The sequence below is a fragment of the Schistocerca americana genome, chromosome 2 (genome assembly GCF_021461395.2).
Source record: "Schistocerca americana isolate TAMUIC-IGC-003095 chromosome 2, iqSchAmer2.1, whole genome shotgun sequence".
NCBI lineage: Eukaryota > Metazoa > Arthropoda > Insecta > Orthoptera > Acrididae > Schistocerca > Schistocerca americana.
The window spans coordinates 35,451,435-35,475,787 of NC_060120.1; the positions used below are offsets into that span (position 1 = coordinate 35,451,435).

The following is a 24,353-nucleotide window of genomic DNA, read 5'->3' on the forward strand; positions in this document are numbered from 1 at the left end:
TTTTCAAATACTATAAAATGAAAGTCACTGTTCTGTACTTTTAGAGTGTGGGAGTAATTTTTGTAAAATGCTAATAACAGAATAACAGTAAAGATGCTACATGAGCTAGATACTTAGTAACACTAGAAAAAACAAATTTTCAAAAACATACTCTAATAGAGCTTAGAATTTGGAATATATTTATCAGCGATATAAATTCTCTTCAAACAGTAATGGTATGTAAAATTCTCTCACAGCAAAAACTGTTGTAAATTTTAAGTTCTTACAACAAACAAATAATCGAACATCACATGTTCTATTTCTCACTAATCAGTCCTGTTTTACTGATAAATATGTGACAGGTTCCAATCTAAGCACTTTATTAAAAGAAGTTGGAACGGAATTTTTTTTTTCACATTTTCAGATTTTTATCTCCTTATAAAATTTGCAATTTTCCAAATAAAATGATATATGTATCACTTATAAACTCACATGGGAATTACTTTATTTTATTTTTTTAAATATAATCTACAACAGTTGAAAATGTTAAAATTTTTACATGCATTACTTCAAGATCTAACAATCGGTGATTTTTATATACAAGGCTGTAGATTGCTGTGTTATAAAGGTTAAATTATGTGTTTGTACTGGAAGCACTGTCAAAAGCAGTATCTTATTTCATAGTATAAACACACATTGTATGTCGAAGTGCTAATGTTTTTCTGAGGAAAAGTGACAACTAGATTGGTAAATCTCTCAAAAAGTAAAGTATAGTGCTAAAACGAAGTGTTTTTAAAAATCGTGGGTTTCATGGTAATAGATTTTCGAATAAGGGGAAAAACTGTGTTCAACATGTGGTGTGTGAAGTTACTGACAATGAAATACAGGCAAGCTCATCAGTATCTAAAGAAACGTCCATTAGTGCTTTGAAGATTAAAAGAAAACGTTGTGATACAATTTTTCTCAAAACGAAAGTGATGTAAATGGTAGGTTTGGTTATATTTACACATTCTAACAAAGGTGTTAGGTGAATGTTGGCATTGTAAAATATGTGGAGGGCCAATTAGTTTACATGAAGGCAATGAGGTATCCAATGGACTAGCCAAAAAACTTATCATTAATTGTGCCAGTTGTAAATATACTCATTCATTATAAAAGTAAAGATAATTATTTTGAAGTAAATGTTAAGTGGCTTAACGGATTGAGAGCTACTGGCAAAGGACACACTGCAGCAGAAAGAATGTGTGCCGTGATGAACATGCAATGCCCACCTTGTAAAATCAACAAGTATGCAGGGTTTATTGGAGCTGCTGTGGAATCTGTTGCATGTGAGTCAATGAAGGGTGCTGCAAACAAAGCTGTTGAAATAAATGATGGTATGACTGACATATCAGTAGCTTTTGATGGCACCTGGCAGAAGCGCGGCTGTGGATACTGGAAAGGTAACAGATTTCCAGATTTTAACCAAACATTGTTATAAGTGTAAATCAGGGAATGAAGAAAGGCATATCTGTGACAGAAATTATGATGAAACAAGTGGTGGTATGGAAGCCTCTGCAGCTATTGAAATTTTTTGTCGATCTGTGAATGAAAAGGGGGTGTGCTAAACTAAGTTCTTAGGTGATGGAAACTAAAAAGCATATAAAAGTGTAGTAGCTGCTCAGCCTTATGGTGAGAAGATTATCACAAAACTGGAATGTGCTGGTCTTGTCCAGAAGAGGATGGGCACCAAGTTGAGAAAGTTGAAACACAGTTTGCGAGACAAGAAAATTTCTGATGGTAAAACCTTAAGAGGCAGGGTGACAGACAAAATGATTGCTGAACTACAGCAGTATTATGGGATGGCCATTACAAAAAATACTAAGGATTTGTTGAAAATGAAGCAGGCAGCATTGGCTACCTTCTTCCAAAGGCTGTGTACTGATGAAAAACCAGTACACCACCTTTGCCCTCCTGCAGCTGATTCATGGTGCAATTACTGCAATGCCCAGTACTCAAACAGTTCATACAGCCATAAACATTCCATCCCAGCAGCAGTCATGGATATCATAAAACCTGTTTACAGAGACCTGGCAAATCCTGAATTACTGAAGAAGTGTCTGCATGGTCAGATTCGAGATCCCAATGAGTCGTTCAATAACCGTATATGAACTCGCTTACCAAAAAATGTTTTTGTTGGAATGAAAACACTAAAGTGGTGGGGGGTCAGTGGTGCTGTAATTGCTTTTAATGATGGCAACATTGGTAGGGTGAAAGTGTTACAGCATATGGTAAATCAAACTGCATCAGAGAACTTTAACAGATGGACAAGGTTCGCATTGATAAAGCAGAGTATGCAGCACAGTTGGCCACTAGAGTCCAGAAAGAAGAAAAGAAGAAAAAACTTGGAAAAAGATCAAGAGGATAATATACAGTATGGTGCAGGATGCTTCTGGGTGACTAAAAATTTAAAAAAAAAATCTGCATATATTAAGTGAGTTACAGTATATTGAAACTTTAGAAGGCTCCGTTCCTGAAAATTTACATTTTCTGTTGCATTTTTCCCTGAATCTCAGGAATCACATCAAGTAGAGTATTCAAATTTTCAAAGAGTAATAACATACACATCCTGAGTCTACTGGACTAAAAGAAGAACATAATATTACATATAATTAAAATTATTTGGGATAATGTACAAAAAGTACACAATATTTTAACCGTGTAATTAAAAATTGTATTTTCAAAAGTTGTGGCTGAAATTCAATTATTGCAGTTCAGTAGACTCAGAACATACAGTTTAATGTCCTGTAAAAGTTTCATGTCAATGGCTACAGTGCTTCCTGGAATACAGAGAAATCAAGTCACTAAATTTAACATTGTAGGGATTGGGTGTTCCAACTCCCCTTAAAGCACCAAAGAAATAGTCCTGTAATACGAAATGTATTATATGACTCTGCACTGGAAAAAGTTGTTTAAAATATTGGAAAGAATTAGGTGAAAAGCTATATAACTAGAAGAAACATTTGAACGAACTATCTTCAAATAATCAAGCATCATCCCATTCGCATTCATTAGCAAGCTCAACTACAGGGAGAGATTACAGCCCTGTATCATTTCCAAATTGACTTCTGTAAGTGATTAGCCATGAATCTAAGAATGTTTACACATAGTGGAAGAGTTGGTATAATTTGATACACCACTAAAATGCTATTGCAGCATACAACAATTTGCTGGCATGCCAATCTACATGTACAATCACTGCTGTCTAAAAGCAGCACAAGTTGTGCCAACAGGATACCTGACTGAGATAACGGCTGTTAAGTAATCAGGTTTGTGGTTGGCACAATTAAAAGCTGGCAAGGAACTGCTGTTTGAGCACTGGAAATATTTTGATGAGGTTCAAGAGCTAAAGATCATTCACTGATGTCACCGAATGCTCTAAGAATAAAATATCAGGGAGCTGCTAAAGGTACACTTAAGAGTTCTGTAAATATTGCACACAAACTGTATACAGTTCTTCCCACCAAAATTTAAAAAGAAGTGGGTAGACGCATTTGTCAATAACGGGCAACTTACATGGACACACAAATCTGCTGAGTCGTCTTATAGAAATTGCGATGAGAGACAAGGTACAAACACAAAACCAACACTGTAATAAATACCCACGTCCAATAAAAAATGCTACCATGCAGATAAGTTAATTTCCATGTTAATTACAAAACAAAAATTGATACAGATGGGCAACAAACCTAATAATAAACACATACCAGAACAAATACCAACACAAAGTCAAACAACTGGAACTACAGAAAAAAAGCAGTACGGGAAATTTCACTTTAACTATATAACTCAAATAAAATCTGTGATACCACAAGCTCACACATAGCTCCAAAGCATAGTAGAGGAAATTTCACCAGACCTATATAGTTCCAGTAAAGCCCATGATACCACAAACAAACAAAAAAATCTGAAACCTATACCAGAATATTCACTACCTACATAGCTCAACCAAACTTGGCGATACTACTATAATGCCCCCCCCCCCCCCCAAACACATCCAACACCATATCACACTCCATGATACCCACTAATAAGCTGGCCACATCCCCTCCCTCTTCCTCCACCCCCCCCCCCCGCCCCCCAATCACACCAACACCACCACCACCACCCACCACCACCACCACCACCACCACCACCACCACCACCACCACACTCACCCAATACATGCATCATTGAGAACTGCAGGGCAGCAGAGGTAGGTGGAGATACCAGTAACACAACCAACCCCCCCCCCTCCCCCCATTCCCCCCCCCCCTCCTCCCTCCCACAATTTAACTAACCAGCTATAGCCAGAACATTTTCCTAGTTTCTACACACACCGATAACAATTTTCCAGCTAATTCTTCCTCCAACAATACTCCAAGATGAGACTGTAAAATACCAAAATGCCTCTTCCCCATATCTATAACAGACAGTGTGTCCCCTAATAACCACCTACAGAATAGGTACAAGCACCTGTTGCTTAATTTTGTAATCTTTGATGTACTGTTAAATGCTGAAAACCCCTGCTACCCAAATCTACATCTACATTTATACTCCGCAAGCCACCCAACGGTGTGTGGTGGAGGGCACTTCACGTGCCACTGTCATTACCTCCCTTTCCTGTTCCAGTCGCGTATGGTTCGTGGGAAGAACGACTGTCTGAAAGCCTCTGTGCGCGCTCTAATCTCTGTAATTTTACATTCGTGATCTCCTCGGGAGGTATAAGTAGGGGGAAGCAATATATTCGATACCTCATCCAGAAACGCACCCTCTCGAAACCTGGCGAGCAAGCTACACCGCGATGCAGAGCGCCTCTCTTGCAGAGTCTGCCACTTGAGTTTGCTAAACATCTCCGTAACGCTATCACGGTTACCAAATAACCCTGTGACGAAACGCGCCACTCTTCTTTGGATCTTCTCTATCTCCTCCGTCAACCTGATCTGGTACGGATCCCACACTGATGAGCAGTACTCAAGTACAGGTCGAACGAGTGTTTTGTAAGCCACCTCCTTTGTTGATGGACTACATTTTCTAAGGACTCTCCCAATTAATTTCAATCTGGTACCCGCCTTACCAACAATTAATTTTATATGATCATTCCACTTCAAATCGTTCCGCACGCATACTCCCAGATATTTTACAGAAGTAACTGCTACCAGTGATTGTTCTGCTATCATATAATCATACAATGAAGGATCCTTCTTTCTATGTATTCGCAATACATTACATTTGTCTATGTTAAGGGTCAGTTGCCACTCCCTGCACCAAGTGCCTATCCGCTGCAGATCTTCCTGCATTTCGCTACAATTTTCTAATGCTGCAACATCTCTGTATACTACAGCATCATCCGCAAAAAGCCGCATGGAACTTCCGACACTATCTACTAGGTCATTTATATATATTGCGAAAAGCAATTGTCCCATAACACTCCCCTGTGGCACGCCAGAGGTTACTTTAAAGTCTGTTGACGTCTCTCCATTGATAACAACATGCTGTGTTCTGTTTGCTAAAAACTCTTCAATCCAGCCACACAGCTGGTCTGATATTCCGTAGGCTCTTATTTTGTTTATCAGGCGACAGTGCGGAACTGTATCGAACGCCTTCCGGAAGTCAAGAAAAATAGCATCTACCTGAGAGCCTGTATCTAATATTTTCTGGGTCTCATGAACAAATAAAGTGAGTTGGGTCTCACACGATCGCTGTTTCTGGAATCCATGTTGATTCCTACGTAGTAGATTCTGGGTTTCCAAAAACGACATGATACTCGAGCAAAAAACATGTTCTAAAATTCTACAACAGATCGACGTCAGAGATATAGGTCTATAGTTTTGCGCATCTGCTAGACGACCCTTCTTGAAGACTGGGACTACCTATGCTCTTTTCCAATCATTTGGAACCTTCCGTTTCTCTAGAGACTTGCGGTACACGGCTGTTAGAAGGGGAGCAAGTTCTTTCGTGTACTCTGTGTAGAATCGAATTGGTATCCCGTCAGGTCCAGTGGACTTTCCTCTGTTGAGTGATTCCAGTTGCTTTTCTATTCCTTGGACACTTATTTCGATGACAGCCATTTTTTCGTTTGTGCGAGGATTTAGAGAAGGAACTGCAGTGCGGTCTTCCTCTGTGAAACAGCTTTGGAAAAAGGTGTTTAGTATTTCAGCTTTACGCGTGTCATCCTCTGTTTCAATGCCATCATCATCCCGGAGTGTCTGGATATGCTGTTTCGAGCCACTTACTGATTTAACGTAAGACCAGAACTTCCGAGGATTTTCTGTCAAGTTGGTACATAGAATTTTACTTTCGAATTCACTGAACGCTTCATGCATAGCCCTCCTTACGCTAACTTTGACATCGTTTAGCTTCTGTTTGTCTGAGAGGTTTTGGCTGCGTTTAAACTTGCTTTCGCAGTAGTTTCCTAACTTTGTTGTTGTACCACGGTGGGTTTTTCCCGTCCCTCACAGTTTTACTTGGCACGTACCTGTCTAAAACGCATTTTACGATTGCCTTGAACTTTTTCCATAAACACTCAACACTGTCAGTGTCGGAACAGAAATTTTCGTTTTGATCTGTTAGGTAGTCTGAAATCTGCCTTCTATTACTCTTGCTAAACAGATAAACCTTCCTCCCTTTTTTTATATTCCTATTAACTTCCATATTCAGGGATGCTGCAACGGCCTTATGATCACCGATTCCCTGTTCTGCACATACAGAGTCGAAAAGTTTAGGTCTGTTTGTTATCAGTAGGTCCAAGATGTTATCTCCATGAGTCGGTTCTCTGTTTAATTGCTCGAGGTAATTTTCGGATAGTGCACTCAGTATAATGTCACTCGATGCTCTGTCCCTACCACCCGTCCTAAACATCTGAGTGTCCCAGTCTATATCTAGTAAATTGAAATCTCCACGTAAGACTATAACATGCTGAGAAAATTTATGTGAAATGTATTCCAAATTTTCTCTCAGTTGTTCTGCCACTGATGCTGCCGAGTCGGGAGGTCGGTAAAAGGAGCCAATTATTGACCTAGCTCGGTTGTTGAGTGTAACCTCCACCCATAATAATTCACAGGAACTATCCACTTCTACTTCACTACAGGATAAACTACTACTAACAGCAACGAACACTCCACCACCAGTTGCATGCAATCTATCCTTTCTAAACACCGTCTGTACCTTTGTAAAAATTTCGGCAGAATTTATCTCTGGCTTCAGCCAGCTTTCTGTACCTATAACGATTTCAGCTTCGGTGCTTTCTATCAGCACTTGAAGTTCCGGTACTTTACCAATGCAGCATCGACAGTTTACAATTACAATACCGATTGCTGCTTGGTCCCCGCATGTCCTGACTTTGCCCCACACCCGTTGAGGCTGTTGCCCTTTCTGTACTTGCCCAATGCCATCTAACCTAAAAAACTGCCCAGCCCACGCCACACAACCCCTGCAGCTGCTTGTTGTGTGTAGTGGACTCCTGACCTATCCAGCGGAACCCGAAACCCCACCACCCTATGGCGCAAGTCAAGGAATCTGCAGCCCACACGGTCGCAGAACCATCTCAGCCTCTGATTCAGACCCTCCACTCGGCTCTGTACCAAAGGTCCGCAGTCAGTCCTGTCGACGATGCTACAGATGGTGAGCTCTGCTTTCATCCCGCTAGCGAGACTGGCAGTCTTCACCAAATCAGATAGCCGCCGGAAGCCAGAGAGGATTTCCTCCGATCCATATCGACACACATCATTGGTGCCGACATGAGCGACGACCTGCAGATGGGTGCACCCTGTACCCTTCATGGCATCCGGAAGGACCCTTTCCACATCTGGAATGACTCCCCCCGGTGTGCACATGGAGTGCACATTGGTTTTCTTCCCCTCTCTTGCTGCCATATCCCTAAGGGGACCCATTACGGGCCTGATGTTGGAGCTCCCAACTACCAGTAAGCGCACCCTATACGACCGCCCGGATCTTGCAGACTGAGGGGCAACCTCTGGAACAGGACAAGCAGCCATGTCAGGCCGAAGATCAGTATCAGCCTGAGACGGAGCCTGAAACCGGTACGTCAGACAAACTGGAGAGGCCTTCCGTTCAGCCCTCCGGAATGTCTTTCGCCCCCTGCCACACCTTGAGACGACCTCCCACTCTACCACAGGTGAGGGATCAGCCTCAATGCGGGCAGTATCCCGGGCAACCACAGTCGTAGTCCGATCGGGGGATGCGTGAGACGAGCTGGCCGTCCCCGACAAACCCCCATCCGGACCCCCACAGTGATGCCCATTGGCAACAGCCTCAAGCTGTGTGACCGAAGCCAACACTGCCTGAAGCTGGGCGCGAAGGGATGCCAACTCAGCCTGCATCCGAACACAGCAGTTGCAGTCCCTATCCATGCTAAAAACTGTTGTGCAAAGAACGTCTGAACTAATCTACAGAGAGTGCAAACAAATCGACACAAAATTTAAACGGTTATTAAAATACAAGATTGCCCAGTAAATGCAGTAATGCTGCTACTTGTGCACTGCTGACACACTGCACGGCAGCGGAAGGAGACTACACGATTTTACACTATTCAGGTACTAAAACGCGATGTTACAACTCTCAAATACTATAATACGCCCGAAATTTATGAATTAAACAATGCAAGTACCAAAAACACGCAAAGAAATTAAGAATTAAACTATGTAACAAATGAGTGAGCTAGGAGTATACGACTTGCTGCTGCAGCTGCTTATCTAACGGCGGCAGGGAGCAAAGAAAAATAATCTGAAATTATAAAGGACCCCTCAGCAATATACTCCTCTATTAACCCAACAAAATCCATTCCATACATCTGACTTCCATCCTAAGAGCAACACCAGAAAATGCACACACACACACACACACACACACACACACAAACGTCAGCTGCCACCGCCCCACCCACGCTCACACAAAAGGATCACCCATACTTTGCCTTCCCGAATTACTCCTCGGCAATTTCTACCACTAAGACAGACTATACTTAATAACCTCTGAAGACATTTCCAGCAAAAAGAATACAAATCTAAAACACACCTATTACACACATCAAATATGGATACTGCAGGAGTAGGTTTAATAATGAATAGGAATATAGGAATGTGGGTAAGCTACCACAAACAGCATAGTGAACGCATTACTGTGGCCAAGATAGATACGAAGCCCACGCCTACACAGTGGTACAAGTTTATATGCCAACTAGTTCCGCAGATGACGAAGAGATTGATGAAATGTATGACGAGATAAGAGAAATTATTCAGATAGTGAAGGGAGACAAAAATTTAATAGTCATAGGTGACTGGAATTCGATAGTAGGAAAAGGGAGAGAAGGAAATGTAGTAGGTGAATATGGATTGGGGGGGGGGGGGGGGAGGGGGGGGGGGAAGATATGAAAGATGAAGCCGCCTGGTAGAATTTTGCACAGAGCACAAATTAATCATAGCTAACACTTGGTTCAAGAATCATAAAAGAAGGTTGTATACATGGAAGAATCCTGGAGATACTAGAAGGTATCACATAGATTATATAATGGTGAGACAGAGATTTAGGAACCAGGTTTTAAATTGTAAGACATTTCCAGGGGCAGATGTGGACTCTGACCATAATCTATTGGTTATGAACTGTAGATTAAAACTGAAGAAACTGCAAAAAGGTTGGAATTTAAGGAGATGGGACCCGGATAAACTGAAAGAACCAGAGGTTGTACAGAGTTTCAGGGACAGCATAAGGGAACAATTGACAGGAATGGGGGAAAGAAATACAGTAGAAGAAGAATGGGTAGCTTTGAGGAATGAAATAGTGAAGGCAGCAGAGGATCAAGTAGTTAAAAAGACGAGGGCTAGTAGAAATCCTTGCGTAACAGAACAGGTATTGAATTTAATTGATAAACGGAGAAAACATAAAAATGCAGTAAATGCAGGCAAAAAGGAATACGAAACGTCTCAAAAATGAGATCGATAGGAAGTGCAAAATGGCTAAGCAGGCATGGCTAGAGGACAAATGTAAGGATGTAGAGGCTTATCTCACTAGGGGTAAGATAGATACTGCCTACAGGAAAATTAAAGAGAACTTTGGAGAAAAGAGAACCACTTGCACGAATATCAAGAGCTCAGATGGAAACCGTATTCTAAGCAAAGAAGGGAAAGCAGAAAGATGGAACGAGTATACAGAGTGTCTATACAAGGGTAATGTTCTTGAGGACAATAATATAAAAATGGAAGAGAATGTAGATGAAAATGAAATAGGAGATATGAATACTACGTGAAGAGTTTGACAGAGCACTGAAAGACCTTAGTCGAAACAAGGCCCCGGGAGTAGACAACGTTCCATTAGAACTACTGACAGCCTTGGGAGAGCCAGGTCTAACAAAACTCTACGATCTGGTGAGCAAGATGTATGAGACAGGCGAAATACCCTCAGACTTCAAGAAGAATATAATAATTCCAATCCCAAAGAAAGCAGGTGTTGACAGATGTGAAAATTACCAAACTATCAGTTTAATAAGTCACAGCTGCAAAATACTAACATGAATTCTTTACAGATGAATGGAAAAACTAGTAGAAGCCAACCTTGGGGAAGATCAGTGTGGATTCCGTAGAAATGTTGGAACACGTGAGGCAATACTGACCCTATGACTTATCTTAGAAAATAGATTAAGGAAAGGCAAACCTACGTTTCTAGCATTTGTAGACTTAGAGAAATGCTTTTGACAATGTTGACTGGAATACTCTTTTTCAAATTCTGAAGGTGACAGGGGTAAAATACAGGGGCGGAAGGCTATTTGCAATTGGTACAGAAATCAGAAGGCAGTTATAAGAGTCGAGGGGCATGAAAGGGAAGCAGTGGTTGGGAAGGGAGTGAGACAGGGTTGTAGACTCTCCCCGATGGTATTCAATCTGTATATTGAGCAAGCAGTAAAGGAAACAAAACAAAAATTTGGAGTAGGAATTAAAATCCATGGAGAAGAAATAAAAACTTTGAGGTTCGCCGATGACAATGTAATTCTGTCAGAGACAGCAAAGGACTTGGAAGACAGTTGAACAGAATGGACAGTGCCTTGAAAGCAGGATATAAGATGAACATCAACAAAAGCAAAACGAGGATAATGGAGTGTAGTCGAATTAAGTCGGGTGATGCTGAAGGAATTAGATTAGGAAATGAGACACTTAAAGTAGTAAAAGAGTTTTGCTATTTGGCGAGCAAAATAACTGATGATGGTCGAAGTAGAGAGGATATAAAATGTAGGCTGGCAATGGCAAGGAAAGCGTTTCTGAAGAAGAATGCTGAAGATTAGATGGGTAGATCACATTACTAATGAGGAGGTACTGAATAGAATTGGGGAGAAGAGGAGCTTCTGGCACAACTTGACAAGAAGAATGGATCGGTTGGTAGGACATGTTCTGAGGCATCATCAAGGAATCACCAATTTAGTATTGGAGGGCAGTACGGAGGGTAAAAATCGTAGAGGGAGACCAAGAGATGAATACACTAAACAGATTCAGAAGGCTGTAGGTTGCAGTAGGTACTGGGAGATGAAGAAGCTTGCACAGGATAGAGTAGCGTGGAGAGCTGTATCAAACCAGTCTCTGGACTTAAGACCACAACAACAACAACAACAACACACACCTGTCATGTGCACAATACCCAGCAGACAAACAATAACATTTAAGACATGTTAGCAAAACAATACCTTGTTTGCCCAGCCTAGATTGCCTGAACAAACAGCCCCTTCTAACAGACCTTCAAATATTATCACAAAATTACTGCCACATGCGCTGGTCCCTGGTTAGAGATGCATCAACTTTCATCAAATTCATCAATTCAACACCTCACACACTCTGCAGCAAGGTCATATAACTGAAGAAACTTTATAGTCACAGCCATATCCTCACCCATAGCAACAACTAATGAATTATGAACTAAATTCCATGGACAAACAAATTTAAAACAACAAACTGACAGCTTCAAAACCAAAAAAAAATTGGTAGCCTGTAACTACAGTAATTATGATACTCACTGACAAGCCAACAACACCTACCTCAAAAAACAAGTATTACACAGCTTAAAGTGCATTGATACATTTTCACTATGCATAGGCATATTAGAAACACAAAAATTCAACACTTAAAGTGCACCACAGTTTCCTCCAACATGCCCCCACAAACATGATCCATTTCAAAGACATCACCCCACAATGATGTCACACAACACAATTACGTCACAGGTCAAAGTCGGGTGGCATTGCAACTATTGGTTGACCTAAACCGGTACTTAGCAAAAAAGGATAGCCATCAAGATGAAAGTAAAATAAGGGCATGATGAAAAGTAATGCCTCCTAATTTTTTATGCAGAACCTGTTAGAGGTTTTTAAATAAAACAAACTTTATCTTTATTCTTCATACTCACATATTTATTTGTCTACGCCGTCACCCTGGCAAACAACGTATTTCTTACAATGAGAGACCAGTTTGTTGATACCGTTACTTTAGAATGTTTGTTGACGAGGGAAGAACCTCACCTCTGCTTGCGCACTTTCATCACTATCAAAGGTGGAATCTTTCAAGGTGTTCCATAAGTTAGGAAACAGACGAAAACCAGATGGGGCCAAGTCCGAACTTTATGAAGGATGACTGATGACATAACCCAAGACATCAGACTGCTGTAGATGTCACAGCATGTGGTCTGAGACTGTCATGTAGAAGGAGACTGTGCTCCACATGTGGACGAACTCTTTGAATTGAAAACTCGTTTACAGCACACAGTTTCTCACACACAGGCACAGTTGCGCTAAACACTGTCATGTTACAAGCTACAATTCCAAGCCCTCTAGCAGCAGAGGGCTGCAAGTATGCAAATATGAAGAATAAAGATGAAGAATATTAATAAGGTAACAATCTACCTTAGTGCCTTCGCACTCGTGTCTCAACAGTTCATAGGCGAAGTAACATTGTTAAACTGTTCGCTTTGATCCTGTACCCATTACACATGTTGTACAAATGGAGATGATATTTTAATTACTGACGACGCCTTTTGGCATAATTGTTTCATTATTCTCCAGTGCATGATGTAATTTTGGAAATGTACTTCTGATGAAGGTATATTTATATGTACTGAAACCTTGGTCAAGAATTTTAATAAAAAAATTCTATCCTGCAACTGTTTTTGGCTGCCATCCTTTGTTGTGATTAATAAGGTAAACAAACTTTCTCACAGTACTGTAGAAAGGGTTTAGTAACTACACAAAGATGAGAAGGGAGGTCTGATAATGTTTTAAGAATCTGACAGAGCACTAGAAGTCCCAAGTGCACACAAAGCCACAGGAGCAGACATCAAAGATATTGAGTTTCCTTGGGGGAGTCAGCCATGACAAAATATACTCAGAACGAAAGAAGACTGTAATAGTTACAACTTCAAAGAAGATATGTGCTGGCAGGTGTGAATATTACTGAACTATCAGTGGAGTAAGCCTTGGCTGCAAATAACTAACAAATTATGTACAGAAGACTGCAAAAATTAGTATAAGCTGGTCGTGGGGAAGTTTAGTTTGCATTTGGAAAAATTTAGGGATCCGTGAGGCTATACTGACCCTGTGACGTAGAAGATGGGCTGAAAAAGGATGGACATATGTTTAGAGTATTTATAAGTTTAGTAAAAGCTTTTGACATTGCTGACTGGAATACACTCTCTGGAATTCTGCAGGTAGCAAGGATAAAATACAGAAAACTTAAGTTTATCTAAGAGTTGAAGCACATCAAGGGGATGCAACAGTTGAGAAGGAATACAGGGCTGTACTCCAACCTGATGTTATCCAATCTGTACTTTGAACAAGCTGTGAAGGAAACCAAGAAGCAATGAAGAAAAGGAATTAACATTCAGAGAGAAAGAATTTTATCTCTGAAGTTTGCTGATGACACTTTAATTACGTACGAGATGAAATAAGATACTAAATGTAATGTAAATGGGGAATTATACAATCACAACAAAAAATAATAATTTTCATACAGTTTTTCATTCCCTGTCAGCATTAGGTGTGGGGCATTCTGGGGCAAAGTCAATAAGCTCCTTCCACCACTTTTTATGAGCTGTACAGCCCTTGCATATTTTATTGACAACATACGTTATTCAAATAAATCATCAATTATACATTAAATATAAAAGGAAATTATTACAACAAAAATAAATTTATAAAAGACCCTACTGGGCACTCTCTCTAAATTGTCTCAATACCTAGAGTCAAGGAATGGAGTTGCATTGAAAGTTAAAAAAGACTTCCGTAAAACAGACTGTTATTAAAACATATTGCAACTTTTTGGTCTTAGGTACATTAGTTGTTTGGTAAAATGACAACTTCAATTAAACTGCAGTCATGACGTACCTGGGTCTTCCATTGTATGCACAATGAATGGTCGTTGAAGGCCAACCACAATGTCTGTTCTTAGTTTCCTATGGTCCGTAAATAAAGTTAGCTATTATTTTATTCCATTAGGTTAGAATTGAACTGTACTGTTGGAATTATCAGCAACATTGGAAATAACATATACAAGTAGGTTATTCGATTACGAACGTATCTGAGGCTATGCAACACATCAATTCATTCTGGGGATCTTATTCTTGCGCTGACATTCGCTGGCTTCACCAACTCTCAACGACACTGTCCAGTCAAAACCAACCTAGGCTTTGGGCATCACTACAGGTCAATCTGTGTGCATACCTAGTTTTCTGCCCACTCTCCATTTGAAAATCAAATGTAATCACTTAGCATTTTCAGCTAAAATAAATCATTACTTTTTTTATTCTCAATGGCTTCTAGCAACTGACTCATGATTCACTGTGTCCACATCCCTTCACAGCACGCAACACTTGATTAAAGAAGTGGGTACACCTTGACTACACTTCAGCTCAAAATTAATTTGCAGTTCCTGCTTCCATTTGTTGATGTACAAGTTGTCTTTCACAGTGTTATCTACAGAATTGGATGGATGGAAGGAATGGAGGCTTCCTCACAAATTGCAACTGCAGATAAGAGCCTTATCAATTGTCAAAAAATATCTTCCAAAAGGCCACGATTTGACTCAAATATTTAGTTTTAGAGTGTGACCATTATCAACTAAGCCACCATGAAATAGATATACGAAAATTGCTAGAAGAGGTTAAGGACAAAACATTTGTTGTATTTGTTTTGAGTTATATTATTTAATATTTTCCCTTATGCATTTTATACACATGAAATAACATCTGGAATCTCACCTAGAGATGCTTTCAGTGTCACCGAGATAATACATAAAATGTGTCATAAAATATAAAAGAAAATAAAGAGGAAATCTAATGCAGTAGAATGAAAAGAGATGTAAACACCAATGCGCGAAGGAAATTTTCGAGTTTCTCTTGGCCACTACAGAGGTAGGACCTAGAGGTGTGAAATTCCATGTGCAGTACTTCCCACTGCTAGAGCACAGACCAAAGCTAAGCACTGTGAAAGGCTGCAAGGCTGTGCAGCTGAGTATCCAGGGCACTGTTCAAACCAGATAGAATGTCTCCAACAGCAACGTCCCAGACTGGACAGCAGGGGAAGCCAATATGTGTGGGTTGCCAATGGGCAACTCATGTTTAAGGTTTCTCTAGAGGGAAATGTGGAACTTAAGTTGGCCTTTGGTGTGAGTCTATATCAGCAGAAGAAAAGTGGCTTATATGCAAAATAGGGATGTGTTTAGGAAAACAGCATTGTCCCTCACATTGCTTAAAAACTTGCTAATAATTTCAACAGTTTGTGAAAACAGTTATTTGTGTGCAGAGGTGTATTTACGGAGAAGTACTTTATGCCTGGCAAGGAGGGACTGGCATTACGCCTTGTCAACAGATTCTAAGAAACGTGCTTAAAGAGTACAGCAAATTTCCTCCAACAACAAGGTAATACATTGTAATTTGAGAATACAGCCCACTACAGCAGTCAAAAAGTGGATATGCAGCATTATCATTAATTAAAGAGCAAGAACAAACAAGATGGAGTAGAAGAAAGTTTACCAATCACAATAACAGGTTACCATTTAAAGATGCTCCTGTCCTTGTGTTAGGGCTACTGACTGAACAAATGACTGCTCATTCCAACTATAACAGACCGTTTCCAGAGAATCCTAACAGTTTATAGAAACTTATTGTATACTCGTGTAATGAATGAATGCAGTTGGCTGTCAGGGAAGCACTACGTGAAGCCTTCAATGACTACAATAGCAGAATACTGCAAATGATATTTCACAAAACACAATGAAATGGTTGTATGTAAAGGCTGTTAGTGGCACCAAAGTCAGTATCCAATTACTCGCGAATGAGACAGAAACTGAAATAGAGACCAGCACCGCAAAAGCTAAAATGTTCAACTCCATTTTAAAATGTTCCTTTACAAAGGAAAACCCTGGAGAAGTGCCCCACTTTAATCCTAGTACCACAAAAAAGATGAGTGAAATAGGTGTTGGTATAAGTAGTGCTGAGAAACATCTGAAATAATAAAAATTAAATAAAGATCCAGGGCCCGATGGAATGACTAGCACATTCTGTTCCAAGTTAGCTCCTTTTCTAACAATAATCCATCATACATCCCTTGAACAGAAAACTTTGCTCAGTAGTTGGAAGAAAGCACAGGTCACAACCATTTACAAGATATGGATAGTAGAACTGACCCACAAAACTACACTCCAACATCCTCAAAATCAATTTGTTGTACAATCTCAGGACCTATTCCAAGCTCAAATATAATGAGGTATACCTAACTCCCTGCCAGCCAGCAAGGATTCTGTAAACAATGATCATGCGAAACCAAACGCACTTTTCTGACATGACATAGGTACTGAAAGTTTTTGATCAAAGCAGTCAGGTAGAAGCAGTATTTCTTTACTCCTGAAAAGTACTTGATCCGGTACCTTTTCTACACTTGTTGTAAAAAGTACAATCATATGGGGTAACGATGAAACTTTTGAGTAGATTAAAGAATTGTTAAGGGTGGATGGAGTATGTGATCTTGGATGGAACATCACTGGCTGATCTAGAACTAACTTTGGGTGTGCCCCAGGGAAGTGTTATGGGACCCTAGCTGTTATGCTGTATATTAATGACCTTGCGGACAATATTACTAGTGACCTCATACTTTTTGCAGATGATGCAGTTTTCTATAACGAAGTACTGTCTGAGAAAAGCTGCACAGATATTCAGTCAGCTCTTGATAAGATTTCAAAGCGGTGCAGATTGGCAACTTGCTTTAAATGTTCAGAAATGTAAAATTGTGCACTTCAAAAAACAACAAAACACAGTAGCCTGTCCTATAACATCACCGAGTCACAGTTGGTATCGGCCAACTCCTACGAATACCTGGGTGTAACCTTGTACAGATGTGAAATGAAATGATCTGACAGGCTGAGTCACTGGTAAAGCACTTTGTATACTTTGGTTAATTAGTAAATTACTTGGTAAATGCAATCAGTGACAAATCTCTCATATGACCCATCTTGGAATATTGCTCTCTTGTGTGGGACCCATTCCAAATAGGACTAAAAGGATATATTGAAAGTATACACAGAAGGGCAGCACACGAGTGATCACAGGTTGATATGACGCTAGGGAGAGGGTCACAGAGATGCTGAAGAAACTGAACAAGTAGACTCAACAATAGACAAACTATCCCCAAAAACCCTACTTACTGAAGATTATATATAAACTAGTCCAAGAAAACCTACTTACTGAGTTTCAGTAACAGGCTTTAAATGATGATACTAGGAATATATAATGGCCCTCCTACTTATCGACAAAACACACACACACACACACACACACACACACACACACACACATTTAAACAATTGTTTCCATGCTCAGGACATGAATAGAATGGGGAAAAAACCCTAATACCTGTGATAAAACACTGTACTCACTGCCACGTATTCACAGTTGTCTGCAGAGTAGAGATGGAGAAGGAAGTGCAAGCCACCCCTGCATTCCCATTGTTTACAAAATGTTATTCAATACTACATGCAACTAGCATTTCATTAACCTTGAACTCATTCCCATTAATATTGCAAGGCAAACAAGCACCACTCAATGTAAATCACTTTTCAGTCATCAAAGGAAGATTACCCCAAAGCTGTAATCTTAGTTGATCGAATGCACATTACACAATAACTAAGGAAACTAAGTTTTTCGCCGTCATATACATTAATATGTGATCTTACACACCTATTCATACTGATGTGCAGAGAACTTACAGCAAATAACATTATCACAGAATTCATGAATAACAAGCCATGAAAGGAACTGAATGTGCAAATTAACATTACATGAATTTTTGATAGCTACAAGTATATACAATCAATTATATGTGAACATTTTAACTTTTTAATACTGTTTGAATACTCTGTGACTTCACAGATAAGGGAAATAAATGTAACATGAAACTCTAAATTCTATACTGTGCAGCAGCTTCATCTTATAACCCTTCACAGCAAGCAGTGGCATATCTGTGTTTTGACCGAGATTCCATAAATAAATATGTAGGCCCACAGAATTTCTGATCAGAGAGTAAAAAGGATTTTTTACAGATTGAACTCTTGGTGATCTGAAATGGCAGATATAGAGAACAAACTTAGCTGCTTGTGAGGGTGAGGACTCATTATTAATCATTCAATGGACTTCAAATATAATACTCAGACTCCACGTAAAAGTATTTTGGGATTGTACAGTAAATATGGTTTTAATCAAATAAATCTTAACATCTACAAATAGTGGTATGCCTACATCATTAGAGGCTGTAACTATTATGAAACGTACAATGTGTAGAGAACAAAGCCAGATCTACTACAGGATTTCTTTGAACTGTAGTTTACAGGTAATACGAGGTCTTGTATTCTTTGACCAATTCAAGATCACCACTCATCAACCCATGCAGAGATTAAGCAACCACTGTGGAGCAAATCTTTAAACTTGGGAAGACTAAACTTTGGAGGTTATAATGTGACGTTTTCTAATCATACGACATAATAGTGGTGATATTTGCTGTACAACAAGGGCATTACTGTGGCGTCATTGCTGTGGTAACACTAATAAGCATCTATCAATGTACTGCAGTCCATTAATCTTAGACCGAAAGAAACCCAATAGCACTTTACACAGATATAGATGGGATGATTTTAGTACCAAGTATTCGAAAAACATAAATAAATCCACGGTCAGTTTTTAATTGCGAAGCTGCTTGTTCTGACCGAACGAACAACACACATTCTTGTCCCTTGGAACATCACACCTGTTGTAAATAACTGTCAAGTATCAAAACAATAAGAAACGAAGACACGACCGGTGCAAGACTAAATTATAAACTATTTCTTGTAACTCAAGAATTAGTTTCAAGCTCTTAATCCCACTATATAAGTGTTACCATTGTAGTAGTAAAAAAAACGATACCACCACTTACACTGTCACACAAATCATAACGACGTTTGCAACCTCCATGTAGTTGAACAACAAACTGTGTCAAACCGTCTATTAAATGACGGTGCGACGAAAAGCTATACTGAAGACGTACTCACCTTTCTAAAAGCAAATAGCTCTCTCTGTAACTTCTGTCTTTCAGCTGATGGCTGCTGGCCTTTCCCTCTGATGAACTTCAGCATTTTGCTTTCAAATAACGTACAATAAATTAGGTTAGGAAGTAAGAAACCAACAATTTGCACTTCACTTTTTACACTTTTAACTATTATACGCCAGATAATATCTTTTTTAATGGAGGATACAAACTTCCGGCCAACGGTTGTTCATAAACCTTGCGGTATGTCACTTAAACATTCTCTGCAGCGACGCCTGCCTGTCTACGTCAACCTGTGTAACCCGCCCTTCTCACAGATATCTAAACGGCTTCAACGCTATGTCAAAGCTGTTCAGTTTACTAGACTCTCTTCTGATTACGAATGTTGAGTTTTTTTTTCATCTAATGCTCAAATACTGAGATCACGATTTAATTTATTTATGTAAAATACATCTAAAAACGAAGACACCGTAATTTAATTAAATGACTGGTTTAGATGTGAATGGAATTATATGCCCAAACCATCCCTGTCTATGGACCAATCAGTTTCACTCAGTGACAGCACAAAAAAGATTTACCGATCTCAAACACCTAGAATACCAACGGATGACTCATTAGCGACACCTTTTGTTGCATCACCTGTTATTGGAATGAAAGAGTTGTCACAGTGTTTTGTTTTGTTTTCGCGGAAAACAAGCATGTATGTTTGCAGGCGATGGTATAGCTTGCTGTCGGAGATGAACAAAGTCACGAGCCAATAAATGGTTATAAATTGAAGTAATTCAGTTGTAAAAGATAACAAAACAAATACCCATCTGACTTTTCTCGTTTTCTGCAACATAAATTGTTGCTTAGCAACAAGCTGAAACAGTTTAAACAAGAATTCCGTTGGCTGCAGACAGAAGCAGTACTGGTATTACGGATGCAAATGCAGAAGTTTTATTTCCCACGATGCCCAATATACTTCGGGTAAAGTGTGCTGTTGTCGGTGATTCGACTGTCGGTAAAACTGCTTTAATGCAAACGTTGTTGTCAGAGGGTAGACAGTTTCCGAAAAGTTATACAATGGTAAAAGAATTTTTAAGTTACTTCGTTTCGCCTTACACAGGGAATGGAAGGAAAGTTAAATCCTTATTTTCTCTTCTAGACTTTAGGAGCTGATTTGTTTGTGAAACAGATTCCAATCCCGGATACGGACGATGTGGTTGAACTATACCTGTACGATTCATCAGGATTGGAAATCTACGAAGATCTCCTACCAAAATATGTAGGTAACAAAATGTATATGCAATATACATTTGTTATCACCACTGCTTCCTTCCAAACATTACTTTGAAATAGGCTACCGAGTCTCTCGTGTTGGAGCGCAACCCCACCCAAACGGTGTAAGTGCGTTGACCCCGTAATATCGGTACTGAGGTGTCACTTGTAAGTCAAATATACAATCTGGAAATAACAGCTGACGAAATAACTACCAGAAATTCCGAACAAATTTCAGTCAATTTTAAATGATAATGCCCTTTTTACTTATTACATGCATACTCTATATACACTCCGTATTTTCTTGGTCTTTAGCAGTTTACGGTCAAATTTAGAACTTCTATATCAGTTGCAATGTATAGAGGCTTTTTTAATGCATGACCAGCGACCCCGTGAATTTAGAGTTTTGCAACACTAACTCTAGTCATTCTTTCAGAGAAACCGAAACCTGCAGTTGTTAAACATCTCTTTACGAAAGGTGATAGAGAGATGTCTATAACTACCGACCTTCTTCACTGCTAACATCATTTTACAAAATTTTTGAGTACGTGATGTATTGTAGAATAGTCTATCAACTGAACAGCAATACTAACTCAGCAAACAATTTGGATTTCAGAAGAGTTTTCCGATTGAGAAAGCCATTTACATTTTCTACTCACCAAGTTTTACATGCATTAAACATCAAGATAGCGCCAGTTAATACTCTTGCGACTCATCAAAGGCATTTGACTGTGTGGATCAGAGTATTCTCCTAAATGAATTGAGGTTTTGTGCGGTTGATGGGGTAGCAAACCAATGGATATTGTCGTATCTAACCAAAAGAATGAAGTAAGTTGTACTTAATGTAGTCAAGAGACATTATCCTAAGTGATGAGAAATTAGGTATGGCGTTCCCAAAGGCTCAGTGTTACACCATTATTCTTCCTCATGTACACGGTAGAGCCAAAGAAACTGGTTCACCTTCCTAATATGGTGTAGGGTCCCACGAGCATGCAGAAGTGCCGCGACATGACTTGGCATGGATTCTACTAATGTCTGATGTTATGCTGGAGGGAACTGACACCAAGAATCCAGCTAACATCATGAATCCTGCAAGGCTGTCCATAAATCTGCAAGAGTCTGAGAGGGTGGAGATCTCTTTTGAGCAGTATGTTGCAAGGCATCCCAGATATGCTCAATAATGTTCATGTCTGGGAAGTTTGGTGGCCAGCGGAAGTGTTTAGACTCAAAGGAGTGTTCCTGGAGCCATTCTGTAGCAATTCTGGACGTGTGGGGTGTCACTTTATCCTGCTGGAACTGCCTAAGTCCGTAGGAATGCACAATGGACATGGATGGATACAGGTGACCCCAGGCAGGGTGCTTATGTACATGTCACCGGTCAGAGTTGTATCTAGATGTATCAGGGGTCCCATATCACTCCAACTAGACACGCCCCACACCATTACAGAGCCTCCACCAACTTGAACAGTCCCCTGCTGACATGCAGGATTCATGACGTTGTCTCCATACTCATACACGTCCATCTGCTCGATACAATTTGAAATGAGGCTTGCCTGACCAGGCAAAGTGTTTCCAGTAATCAACAGTCCAACGTCGGTGTTGACGGGTCCAGGCAAGGCATAAAGCTTTGTGTCGTACAGTCATCAAGAGTACACGAGTGGGCCTTCGGCTCCGAAAACCCATATTGATGATGTTTTGTGGAATGGTTTGCACACTGACACTTGTTGATGGCCCAAGCATTGAAATCTGCAGCAGTTTGCAGAATGGTTGCACTTCTGTCGCATTGAATGACTCTCTTCACTTGTCGTCAGTCTCATTCTTGCAAGATCTATTTCCGGCCACAGTGATGGAGGAGATTTGATGTTTTACCGGAGTCTTGATTTTCATGATACACTTGTGAAATGGTCATAAGGGAAATTCCCCACTTCATCGCTACGTCGGAGATGATGTGTCGCATTGCTCATGTACCAACTACAACGCCATGTTCAAACTCATTTATATCTTGATAACCTGCCATTGTAGCAGCAGCAACTGAAGTAACAACCATGCCAGACACTTGTTTTGTATAGGCATAGCCAACTGCAGAGTCATATTCTGTGTGTTTACATATCTATGTATTTGAACATGCATGCCTATACCAGTTCCTTTGGTGCTTCAGTGTATCTAAACAAAGTTTCCTGTGAATGGTCTCACCCACAATTTCAAAAGCACACATCATCTTCAGTACTGCATGTCTAGGGGCACTGTACTAATGATACATGTAACACGTAGTGTGGAAATAATAAATAGGGTGGAAACTTCAGAATTATTAGGTGTCCATATTGATGAGAACTTCAGCTTTAAAAATCAGATTTTTGACCTCCTAAAACAGCTTAGTTCAGTTTCATTTGCAATGTTTCTAAATGCAAATGAGGTTGAACTTAGTTGTTTTAGGAGTTTCAAAATTTGATTTTTCTACTTTAAATTCTCATCAATATGGACACGTAGGAATTTTGAAATTTTCACCCCATTTGTTATTTCCACACCACGTGTTACACCTATCATTGGTATAATGCCCCTGGAGGTGCAGAACTGAGGATGCTGCAGATGAGAGCATTAACAGGAAGTACATTTGCATTCAGTAATCTCACATAGAAAAATGCTCAGGTGTAACTCATCTTTAAGAAAAAAAAGTCTTCATTGCTCAAAAATATCGTGCCTACCCATGATCATATATTAGACATCTGTTAAAGGAGTTGGGCATTCTGATGACTGCTTCACAGTATATGTATTCCCTCATGTTGTTTTTTTTTTTTTTGTTTTTTTTTTTTTTTTTTTAAATAATCCACTGCAGTTCAAAAGGAAAAATGACATTTCATTACTCCAAATTATAGTTGCCTTTAATGCAGAAAGGGGTGAATAATGCTGCAACTAAAATGTTTTTATGAGGCACCCACTAATACAAAATGTCTGACAGACAGCAAAGTAAAATTTGAAAACGAACTGGAAAAGTTTCTTCTTGACATCTCCTATTCTATAGAAGACTTTCTATTATTGTAATGTACAAAAGGTGGCGGGTATCACATACAAAGGCACATTTGTTTTAGGTTCTGTATAAATGTCCAACAAGCAACCATCAGCCATATTTACAAATTAATTTGCAATGTGAAAGTAAAATGACTCATTCCACATTAGTAGGATTTACTGTTCTTTATTACTTTATTACTAGATCTGTGTCATTTAACAGCCATGACTGGACAGACTGTGTCAAGGTTAATTATGTTTAAAAAAATATTCACAAAATTAAGACATTTATACTTAATAGAAACAATATTTGTTTGTCCATTCACTTTGGTCAGTATTAAAGAATTCACCAATGGAGTACAATGAGCATTCTTTCAGGTCCTGTGCTACTCTCCTTCTGAATGTTCCTAGCAGCAGGGATTGCACTTCTTGAGGCAGTGAGTTGAACATCTTTAGGGCAACCACTGGAAAGCTGTCTTGCGTTCCCGTCAGTCGACACCTGGGTATTTCGATGCTCCTCTTGTTATGGGTA

General features: G+C 39.6%; 2 protein-coding genes across 6 annotated transcripts in view; one reads left to right on the forward strand and one right to left on the reverse strand.

Moving 5' to 3' along the window:
- Positions 1 to 20,118, reverse strand: part of LOC124596532 (lethal(2) giant larvae protein homolog 1) — a gene marked incomplete in the record, with an annotated part of 348,831 nt that extends 328,713 nt beyond the window's left edge. For 2 of the 5 annotated variants that reach the window (XM_047135707.1, XM_047135705.1), the window contains 1 exon segment: positions 19,563 to 20,117. In XM_047135707.1, the coding sequence (XP_046991663.1) occupies positions 19,563 to 19,646 (84 nt within the window). 5 annotated transcript variants of the gene reach the window in all.
- Positions 20,119 to 20,144: 26 nt separating this feature from the next.
- Positions 20,145 to 24,353, forward strand: part of LOC124596533 (intraflagellar transport protein 27 homolog) — a 54,042-nt gene continuing 49,833 nt past the window's right edge. Inside the window, exons 1-2 of the mRNA XM_047135708.1 lie at positions 20,145 to 20,626; positions 20,706 to 20,825. Of these exons, the coding sequence (XP_046991664.1) occupies positions 20,510 to 20,626; positions 20,706 to 20,825 (237 nt within the window). The 5' untranslated portion in view covers positions 20,145 to 20,509. The remainder of the gene's footprint in view (positions 20,627 to 20,705; positions 20,826 to 24,353) is intronic.